We start from the raw sequence: 11080 nt of genomic DNA, 5'->3' as shown, positions 1-11080 counted from the left end.
TATTGGTATCAAAATGTAGCCTACTAAAAGTACCAAAAGAAAAAATTACTCATTATGCAGAATGTCCCATTTCAAGTTTTCAAATGTATAAAAATCTTTTGAAAAAAGCAGATGTACAAGCTCACAATGTGTTGCAATGCGACGCATTGTGAGCTTGTAGATCGGCTGTCAAATGGCCGGAATGTATTAGGGCTGAAGTGGTTAATGCCTGTTTTTTAATAATAAAAATCTACACAGTAACTAGTACCTATAGTTTTCAAACAATTAGTGGAGTTACGGTTTTATTATTATTATTACCTATGCTGCTGCATTGTCTGAATTGTCAAAAAATAAGTTTTACTCTTATGTACTTATGTACAAGATGTAACAATGAAGCACAACCGTGAACTTTAGAGCGCATACCACATGGGTGTCAACTCAAAGTTTGCATGGTCGACACACTCCGTGGTGTTCTGCATTCAGTGGTGGAAAAAGTACTCATATCTTTTACTTAAGTAAAAGTATCAAGCGACACATTTTGAGCTTGTAGTTCTAGTACTTTTTCTGTTTTTGAATTTGAATCTTGAAATCCTGTCTGTCTGTCTGTCTGTCTGTCTGTCTGTCTGTCTGTCTGTCACACTAGTATAGAACATATTTTTCATTTGTGTTCTTCACAAAGTTCTGTGAACATGTACTGTTCATTTAAATGTGCTTTTGTCAACAGAAATGTCGGGGTTCAAGGAATGGAGGAGAGTGAAGAGGAAAATGAAAATAATTCCTATTCTAAACTCACATATGCAACCTTTCTAGAGTCTTACCTAAGAAAGCATTATTATGTATTTATTTTTTGTTGATACTGAAACTATACTGTATAGCCTACAGTTCTGGAATCCATCACAGGAATGTGTGTGTGTGTGTGTGTGTGTGTGTGTGTGTGTGTGTGTGTGTGTGTGTGTGTGTGTGTGTGTGTGTGTGTGTGTGTGTGTGTGTGTGTGTGTGTGTGTGTGTTTAACTCAAGGCCAGGTGCTATCTGTCTGTCTCCAGCCAGAGGAACAGGAAGGAATAAGGCACCTTGTCTGGTGTCTAGACCAGTGGTTCTCAACCTGTGGGTCGGGACTCCGAGGGGCGTTCCCACATGATTTTTGGGGGTCCCCAGATGACAGTGAAGTGGCAATTTAAGGACATTTAAGTCATTTTTAATACCGCGAATAAAGAAAAAAAAAAGAGTAAGACCATTACTGCATCAAAAGTCATCAACAAACTAACCTATAAAAACGGGTCAAACATTGGACAAATTGTCAAATAATATAAGAAAGAGGAAAACATTGTGCAAATAGCCAATCTACAAGTACTTGTAGATCGGCTATTTTCAGAGTCAAAATGCCTCAACTCCTACAATTCCAAGTGCTTGTCAGGGTGGGGGTCCCCACAGTTCAAATATGATTATTTTGTCAGGGCCTGAAAAGGTTGAGAACCACTGGTGTAGACCAGCAGGACGAATCACATTAGCTCTGAATTTGCCACAAAGTCATCGCTCTGCTGCCCTCTGGTGGTGGTAGCTTGGTAGGCCTACATTTCAATTGAGAGTGTAGGATCCCATGGTCTGTAGCGATGGTCGGGTTGTCATTGGATAGTTGGTTGTGTACAGCAAACAGTTATACAGTTGGGAAGAGAGATCCCACTTTAATTATACTAAATAAACACAATAAAATACATCTACAAGTCTGTTCCAAGGCTAATAAAATACTATAAAGCCTACGTTATCTGTTTTCTTGCCCACAGACGGTGTTACTTCACTACTTGCAGTGGCGTGAAAAGCCAGCCAATCAGAGAGCATCATTCATGTAATGTACATTACCCATGATGCAACACTGTGAGAACTAACAATATGCATTTCCAAAAGCTTATAACAATATTTTAAAGTGGCTTTCCAAGTTCAAATTCAAGTTAAAAGTTTACTTTATCAAGAAGTATTTGCATAGTGAACTATGATAAGTGTTTTTAGGTGAAATCGTGGAAGACAGCCTAGTACATACAGGAGCCTTTAAATATTATGCTAGACCTGATTTCAATTTGGATGGGGAAGTGATGATGATGGATGGCATACCAGTCGCCTTACCAGTTGAAAAACTTCCTATGCTCCTGTTGACCCAGTGTGTCACTGACAACCCTGAACTTGATTTGGGCGTAAGGTGTACCGCTGGGACCCTGATGGAGTTTGGCAGCTGGTTGTGACATTGACTGACAAACAAATCTGATCCCATTTTTAATATCTTTTACTAATGTTTTGTGAAAATGACTGAGTATTAAATCTGATCCTAGTAATAATATTTAGAGAGAGAGAGACACATAACGTCTCAGTACTTTACTGGCAAAGTGGAGGTAACGTAATTTTTTTTAAATCCAGTGGTGGAAGAAGTATTCAAATGTTTTACCTGAGTAAAAGTATCAGTACTGCAATGTGTAACTCTGTTACAAGTAAATGTCAAAATGTCAAATGTAAATGTAACTTTCATAAAACAATCCACGTCAATGCCATATCAATTTCAAAAGTATTGGCATGAAAATATACTGAAGTACTCATTTATATGCAGAATATCTCATTTCAAGTTTTCCAAAGGTATACAAATCTTTTGAAAATAGCAGATCTACAAGCTCACAACGCATCGCTAGGGGCTTGTAGATCAGCTATTTTCAAATAGCCGAAAACAAATACAACAAATTCCTCAGAGATGTAGTGGAGTAGAAGTAAAAGTATTGAAAATGGGAAATACTCCACTAAAGTAAAAGAAAAAAAAAAAAAAACTCAAAATTGTACTTAAGCACAGTACTTGAGTAAATGTACTTAGTACTTAGTTACTTTACACCTCTGACTATACTTACTTGCCCTGTCATGTAGCTCTTACTTTGATCTACACTTTGTTGCTCTGGATAAGAGTGTCTGTAAATGTAAGTAAGGACATTATTTTAAAGCCATATAAACACATTAAAGTCTAAATGTAAATGTAAGTAAGGAAATGATTTTAAAGCCAAGCCATATAAACAAATTAAAGTGTAAATATAAACCATTTCAATGACTGCGCGTCCCGGGTACTATATTTGCTGGCTGCATGGTGCCATCTAGTGGTAATATAATGAATCGCAAGGTATTTTGAGACGGGGCATTGCCAGGTTGCTCGCACTGTGAGGCGTTGTGAGCTTGTAGATTGGCTATTTTCACAATGTTTGCTTCTTTATACGTAATAATTGACAATTTGGCCAGTTTGCTATTAAAAAGGTCTTAAATGTCATTAAATTTTAACTTAGGAAATGTGCCGATACCCTGTATACACTTATAATGTATGTTTTTTTTTTTTACTGTTGAGTGAGAAAACAATGTTACACATTAAGCTAATCATCTGGGGACCCCCCAAAATAACGTGGGGACCCCCCTGGGGATCCCGACCCTCATTTTGGGAACCACTGGTCTAGAGTAGACTTGACACAACAAGTGAATCCATCCTACACGAGGGGGCGTGGTTATGACTCAAGAAAGAGACACTACAATCAGCTCTATGCCCATTGCCCAGTGTCTGTGTTCATAATGTTGTCTTTTCTATGGAGCTCATAGGACAGGCCTAATACTCTGTATAGCTATACTAATTGTCTGTGTATTTAACAATGTTCAGTGGCACCTCAGCTGGGGGTCAGGAGGATGGTGTGGAGCTCATGGAAACAGACACCATGTATTGGTCTTATCTGGCAGACTGTGGAAGGTGGCACACGTTTGAGGTAGGCTTTACTTTAGCAGTGTTATTTAGGCCAGGGCATAATTATCTGTCACTTTACATCAGTGGTTCTCAAACTTTGTGAACCAATTGCTTTTATACAAAGTTTGATCTGAAGCATCTCACAGATACATTTTGTTATTGGCTCTTGTTAAACGTTATACATATTATTAGGAGGACCCAGACATCACCCTGACCAGCATGGATATGGAGAACCAATACATCTGTGACTCCAAGGGGACGTTTAACATGTTTACACCTACTGGCATCAGCAGGATTGATTTATCTGGTATTATCACAATTCTCACTGTTACAAACTATGCAGTAGTTTCAATTTAACAATGATGTAAACTTTACACCATTATTTTACATTTACATTACTTTACACTGTAAAGTAACTAAGTACATTTACTCGAGTGCTGTACTTAAGCACACCTTTGAGGTACTTTTCTTTACTGGAGTATTTCCAATTTTATTTTGGGGCAAATATTATAAAATAAATACTTTTACTCCACTACAATTATTTGAAAACTTTAGTTAGTAGTTACTTTGCAGATTAAAATGATTACGTTATGAAACATACATTAACCACTTTAGCCCTATGTCATACGTAGGCTATATGAAAATAGCTGATCTACAAGCTCACAACGGGTCGCGAGCTTGTAAATCTTCTATTTTCAAACATTTTGGTACTTTTACTTTTGGCACTTTAACTACATTTTGATACCAATACTTTCGTACTTTTGCTCAAGTCCATTTTTAATTCCGGATTTATCTTGTAACAGAGTGCTTCTGCATTGCAGTATTGATACTTTTACTTAAGTAAAACATTTGAGTACTTTTTCCACCACTGCAATTTATTCATGCCATAGCCTACAGTATGTTAACTCACGTGTGCTCTGCCTTTACACAGCAATGTTACAGACTGAAGTTTGCACAGGTCGCCAGAGAAGAATCCAACGATCCTACCAGACCGAGAGGAGGTGAAACAATTAATACATTAGTTAATAAAATAAGAAAATGCCCTTTAATAACATAGCAGAATGTGGAATGCATTAAGTTTCTCTTATGCAAAACTCACCATTTCAGAGGAAGTGAAAGTGAAACCTGGCTGTCGGTGTACAGTAGCCTAATAGAAACTTAAACCCAGTCCTTTTCCAACACAGTGGCTGCTGTTGCTTCATTTCTTCACCGGTTTTCTGGGAAACGTTTGACCCAAAACTCCCATATCAGGTAAACAAAGAGAGCCATTAATCCATTCAATCCGGGAATGCATCTCTGTCATTTTAGATTTCTTTGGCTATTCAAAAATAGCAGATCTACAAGCTTGCTATGAGGTTGTAGATCTGCTGAAAAAAAAATGCGTTAACATTTCTGCAAATCTTTGAATATATATATTTTTAAAGCGAACATTTGTAAAATATTTTTGTTCCAGGGACCCCCCCAGAAGCAAAGATTTGAGTTCCAAATCTTCGCTTTAAAAATATTCAAAGATTTGCACAAATAGTCATGAAAAATAGCAGATCTACAAGCTCATAGTGCGGCACTCAGTGCCGCACTATGAGCTTGTGTATCTGCTATATTGTGTATCTGCTATACTGCCATACTGACTTCGATAAAATGAGTGAAGGGCCTCACATTGTACAACTGAATTGAAACTTGAAACACATAGCGCTGAATTATGTTAAAACTGCATGAATTTGGTAGACATGCCAGTCTATTTTAGAATAAGGTCCTTGTTTTCACAACGAGGATTTTCTGTTACAAAATGTTGATCTTTCTTTTTCTTTTTGTATCACGCTGGCGTACTCTGTACGAGGTTACAAGGAAAAGATTACATAAAACAATCCACGTCAATGCCGTATCAAGTTTTATCTTATCTGATATGCACCACTCCATAGGTCACTGATAAAACACATTGCATTATGTTAATAATTATAGAGTCACGGCAGACTGTTTCACTGTTACATTATAAACATAAAACATTTGAATACATACATTTGAATACATGATGGAGGAATGCAGGTATGTACTCAAATGGCAAATATTAATTACTATTAATTGAAGTTACATTAATTTGTCTCAAAACCATTAACATATGGCAGCCTTTTAAAATGTAGATTTTCTTTGGGGGGGGGGGGTCATCATTTATATTCTTTTATAACTTGGCGGGCCGGATTGAGATGGTCAAAGGGCCAGGTCCGGCCCCCGGGCCGTATGCTGCCCTTGTGTGGCCTAAAATGTAAGTGCTTATTTAGTTATTTGTTCCCAGGAGGAGAAAACACTTGCCAATAATTTGTCTTTTACAGTTAATCCGAATGAATGAAATGTCTCCTGAGTACCAGACTGTGGCAGGGTTTGTGAAGGCAGATGGACTGTTGGACAGAGATATTGTATCAGTTAGCAGAATACAGAACATGGACCTGTGGGAACTGTACTGTAGGTGAGTTGTTTTGTGTCAACCACAAATTATTATTGCAAAATGTACAATATTAGCCTACAGCAAGTTGTGGATTTCCCAATACAGAGGCAACGTCTTCACCACATAAATGAATGGATGAATGAATAAATTAATACATTATAGACATAGTCAGCAATGCATCATAGTCATTAACATAGTCAGCACCGTAGTTATTTACATTAATATAGTCATTACCAGTCATTAACATAATCAGCACCATAGTCATTAACATTTTCAGCACCATATCATTAACATAGTCAGCACCATAGTCATTAACATAGTCAGCACCATAGTCATTAACATAGTCAGCACCATAGTCATTAACATTTTCAGCAACATAATCATTAACATAGTCAGCACCATAGTCATTAACATAGTCAGCACCATAGTCATTAACATAGTCAGCACCATAGTCATTAACATTGTCAGCACCAAAGTCGGTAACATAGTCAGCACCATAGAGTCATTAACATAGTCAGTACCATAGTCATTAAAGGGATATTTCACTTTAAAATAAAATGTGGGTAATTTCATCGTCTACTCAGGCTTTTGGGAGCACCCTGGACAGTTTTTAAGTTGCTTGATTCAGTATTTAGATATTTGATATTAATTTGATCAGACATGCTAGACGATAGCCTGGTAAACCCTCCCTCCGGAAATCTCATTTCCATTTGATTTTAGGAGTGAGTCTGGCATGATCGCCCATTCTGCAATATTGGCTGTGGGCTGGAGTTGGGTGGGAGTAATACCGTTGACTGACAACCCCATCAGCCAATGATCGTTGTTCCCCTTCAGCCAATCAGTAGTTCATTTTTACCACCTCCAGACTATGTGACGCAACGGGACTTTTGAGACGGCCATGCCCAAAATAGGTTGCCTTATTCGGATACATGCGTGTCACTGCCCGCCCCTGCCGGTTCTTTAAATTTTTATTTTTACATAGGCTCTGTCATGATTAATTGACCACATGAAGTTAAACAACTAAATTCTATCCAAACGATATCTTAAAAGTAAATTCCGTGCCTCAAAAAATAAGTTTGAGAGCGTTTTAAAACCGAAAATAAAAGTGAAGGCACTCGCACAAACTTCGTCTTTTGTCGGCTGCTCTCAGGCTTCATTCGGGCTCACTCGAACTCGCCACCTGATTGGCCAACTGTCGCTGTCAATCACAGAACGATGCGCGACGGCGCTGATAGGCTCGTCCATTTGGTGTACGGGCTAGAAACGCTCAGACAAGCCTTCAGGCCAGACTCACTCCTAAAATCAAATGGAAATGAGATTTCCGGAGGGAGGGTTTACCAGGCTAGCTAGACGATGCATAGACGATGAAATGACCTTTTAAAAAAAAAAGTTAAATATCCCTTTAACATAGTCAGCACCATTAGTCATCTTGTTTTATTGATTTCATGTAATACATATCCTGTGGTCAATACAGTATCTTTGCTTTCTTCTTCCAAAGGAAGAATAAACAGTTAATGAAGATTAAAGGTGTCGAGGACATTAAAGAGAGACGATTATTTCATGGAACCAAAGCCAGCAATGTAAACAACATTTGCACATATAATTTTGACTCCAGATTACCTTGTGCTAATGGCCATGTTTATGGTAAAGGTGAGTGAATATAAAATGGTAACAAAAGGCCACATTTAATCATTGTGATTCTGTCTGGCAGCCAGTGGTGTAAAGTAACTAAGTACAAGAAGTCCTGTACTGTAAATTATTAGGTATTTTTACTAGTATTTCCAATTTCCTATACTTTTACTTCTACTCAACTACATCTCAGAGGCAAACATTCATATTATATTATTATATATTATATTATATACTATAGCAAATTTAAGTCGATGCGACGCGTTGTGAGCTTGTAGATCTGCTATCTTCAAAAGATTTCTTTAAAATGTATATATTATGATAACTTGTGAATCGGGACATTCTGCATAATGAGTAGGCTACTTGGTCCTTTGAGTATATTTTGATGCCAATACTTTTGTACTTTTACTCAAGTACATTTTGATTACCGGACTTTTACTTTTAACAGGGTGTTTCATAATTGAAGTATTGATACTTTTACTTAAGTAAAAAAAAAAAAAACTTTTCCCAACACTGCAGGCAGCTAATACTGTATTCTTGATTCTCGTAGGGGTATACTTTGCAAGACATGCCACACATGCAGACAAGTACAGTGAGTGGAGTTCTGACTCATTGCCTCTGTATGGTGAAGCCAAACAAGCTATACAAGACCAACCGACCAAAATCATTTTTCTGGCCCGGGTGATGGTTGGAAACTCGCAGATGGGGGAAAGCCACTTCCTCAAGCCTGACCATAAAAGCACAACAAACCACTATGAGAGCTGTGTGGATGATATTAAAAACCCCAAAATCTACGTCATATTTGACCCCAATCAAATCTATCCGGAGTACTTGATTCAGTACAGCTGAGCACAAAACAGACGTGGAGGAAGTGCAATATCCACTTCATTCATGTTTAACGCATTCAATCCGGGTCTAACGCATCTCTGTCATTTTAGATTTCTTTGGCTATTCAAAAATAGCAGATATGTAAGCTAGTATGAGCTTAGATCTGCTATGTTTGAAAAATTGTGAAAATCTTTGAATATATATATATTTTTAAAGCTAACATTTGTAACTCAAATCTTTGTTTCTGGGGGTCCCTGGAACAAAATATTTTACAAATAAAGATTTGCAAAAATGTTCACAATCTTTATATAGCAGATCTACAAGCTCATAGCGTGGCACCGAGTGTAGTGCTATGAGCTTGTAGATCTGCTGTTTTTGAATAGCCAAAGAAATCTTAAAATGACACAGATGCGTTCCCGGATTGAATGAGTTAAATGACACTATCTGAGATGCCAACATCAACTTTGGTGCTCTCTCACAGTGATGGAAGAAGCACTCAAGACTTTGTGCGTGGACCACAATGGAAACAAGTGGCCTTTTTTTTGGTGTCTCATCCATTTGCCGTCTTTTTAACCCATTGTACATTTGTGTAAATTGACCAGTGGTGTAACGTAACTAAGTACATTTATTCAAGTACTGTACTTAAGTTCAATTTTGAGGTATTTCCAATTTGCAGTACTTTTACTCCTACTCCACTACATCTCAGAGGCAAATGTTTAACTTTTTTACTCTACTACAATTATTTGAAAACTTACTAGTTCAGGGGTCATAACCATGCCAACTTGTGATGGACATTTCATCAATATTTTATTTTTGCCACGGACATAATAAGTGATCAATAATATTACCAGAAACACAACGGCCTAGCCCTAAATGTATACAGTACTAATGGACTCTTGATGTGCCATAGTGTCTACTCCAGGGGTCTTCAACAAGGGGTCCGGGACCCCTAGGGGGTCCTCAGAGTTACTACACGGGGTCCGCCAAATCTTTGTGTGATATGATTTTTTTTTTACCTTAACCACTTGAACCCTAGCATCCCTTTTCTGAGGAGAACTTTAGCCAAAAAATAGCATATCGATGGCCAAAACGCAAAACCTCCTAAGTGCAAATTTCATGATTTTCAGATTTCACTGTGGATGAGGACTATAGGCTATGCTGCACATGCTCAGTCTGTCTGCAAGATAGTCCCGCCCCTCATTTTGTCAGAAAAGTCAATTGACTAAAACCTCCTATCTTGTTCAGTGCCAATTAGTGTTAAAATGTTGAAGCGCAAAACCTCTTATCTGCACCAGAACTAGTTGAGCAGCAGACAGAGCTGAAACTTTAGAATGCTGTGTTATGTAGACCATCTAAATGTCTTTCAGTTTGTACTAATCAATTATTTTCAAAATAAAAAAGTGTCTTCCACCCTTACTATTTAAGTATTTGTTAGTAACTGTCAAGTTAATTGCATTGCCTTGTTGATTGCTAATGATTAGTGTCAGGTGGTGAAACTTTTATCACACCAAGAGTGTGAGTTGATCAAAAATGTGATTGGTAATACTTGTTACAGTACTGTAGAATGTCTTGATCTCAAAATGAGCATAAAAAAAACATTATTTATTAATTTATAAGCCTAACTGTTTCTAGGTAAAAACCTCCTATGTGCATCTATGTAGATAGGAGGTCATTTCTAGGTATAGATAGGAGGTTTTGGCGTTGAACATTTTGAACTTGTGGTTACAGGTTGTCATTGCTGCTTAGATGTGAACATCCATGTTGTGATTTTGTATTAAATGCAGATCAAAATCACACGTGAACACCGTGGCAGCCAACAACCCTGTGAGAATATTGTGCTGTGTCGGTTGGGGGGTATGAGTGTATGGGGGTGGGATGGGGTTTGGAGTTATGGGGTGTGGGGTGGCGGTTGGGGGGTTATGGGGTGGGGGGTGCATGAGGGCTTGGGTGGGTGGAGTTTGGGGGTTGTGGTGTGTTGGTTGGGGGCATGGGGACCGGGGGTTCTGGGAGTGGGGGTAATGGATTGGATGGGATTTGGGGGTACGAGGGTATGGGGTGGGATGGGGTTTTGAGTTATGGGGGTTGAGAGGTGTGGGATGGCAGTTGGGGGGTATGGGGTTTGTGGGAGTGGGGGAGTATTGCAGGTGGTGGAGTTGGGGGGTAGAAGGTATGGGGGGGATTTTGTTGAGGGGGGCATAGGCAAGTTAGGCCAGATCATATAGGATAGGGTCTTTGCGATGCGAGAGTGTGGTCTAGCCAACACCAACTCGGGACTCCTGAAGTGGAATGGGGTTTTGAGTTATGGAGGTGGAGAGGTGTGGGCTGGCAGTTGGGGGGGTGGGGTTTGTGGGAGTGGGGGAGTATTGCAAGTGGCGGAGTTGGGGGTAGAGGGTACGGAGGGGGATTATGTTGAGGGGGGCATGAGTCAGTTAGGCCGGATCATATAGATAGAATA

The 11080-nt window shown here is 38.7% G+C and overlaps 1 protein-coding gene across 1 annotated transcript in view; it reads left to right on the top strand.

Moving 5' to 3' along the window:
- LOC311039564 (protein mono-ADP-ribosyltransferase PARP11-like) overlaps positions 1 to 8822 on the top strand; it is a gene marked incomplete at its 5' end in the record, with an annotated part of 35656 nt that extends 26834 nt beyond the window's left edge. The window contains 5 exons of the mRNA XM_084049504.1: positions 4660 to 4729; positions 4913 to 4979; positions 6056 to 6189; positions 7667 to 7818; positions 8348 to 8822. Coding sequence (XP_083905630.1) covers positions 4660 to 4729; positions 4913 to 4979; positions 6056 to 6189; positions 7667 to 7818; positions 8348 to 8646 — 722 coding nt within the window. The 3' untranslated portion in view covers positions 8647 to 8822. The remainder of the gene's footprint in view (positions 1 to 4659; positions 4730 to 4912; positions 4980 to 6055; positions 6190 to 7666; positions 7819 to 8347) is intronic.
- Positions 8823 to 11080: the final 2258 nt, after the last annotated feature.

Source organism: Gymnoscopelus microlampas, assembly GCF_963454915.1.
Source record: "Gymnoscopelus microlampas genome assembly, chromosome: 23".
Taxonomy (NCBI): Eukaryota; Metazoa; Chordata; class Actinopteri; order Myctophiformes; family Myctophidae; genus Gymnoscopelus; species Gymnoscopelus microlampas.
This window is presented reverse-complemented; position numbering and strand designations above follow the sequence as displayed.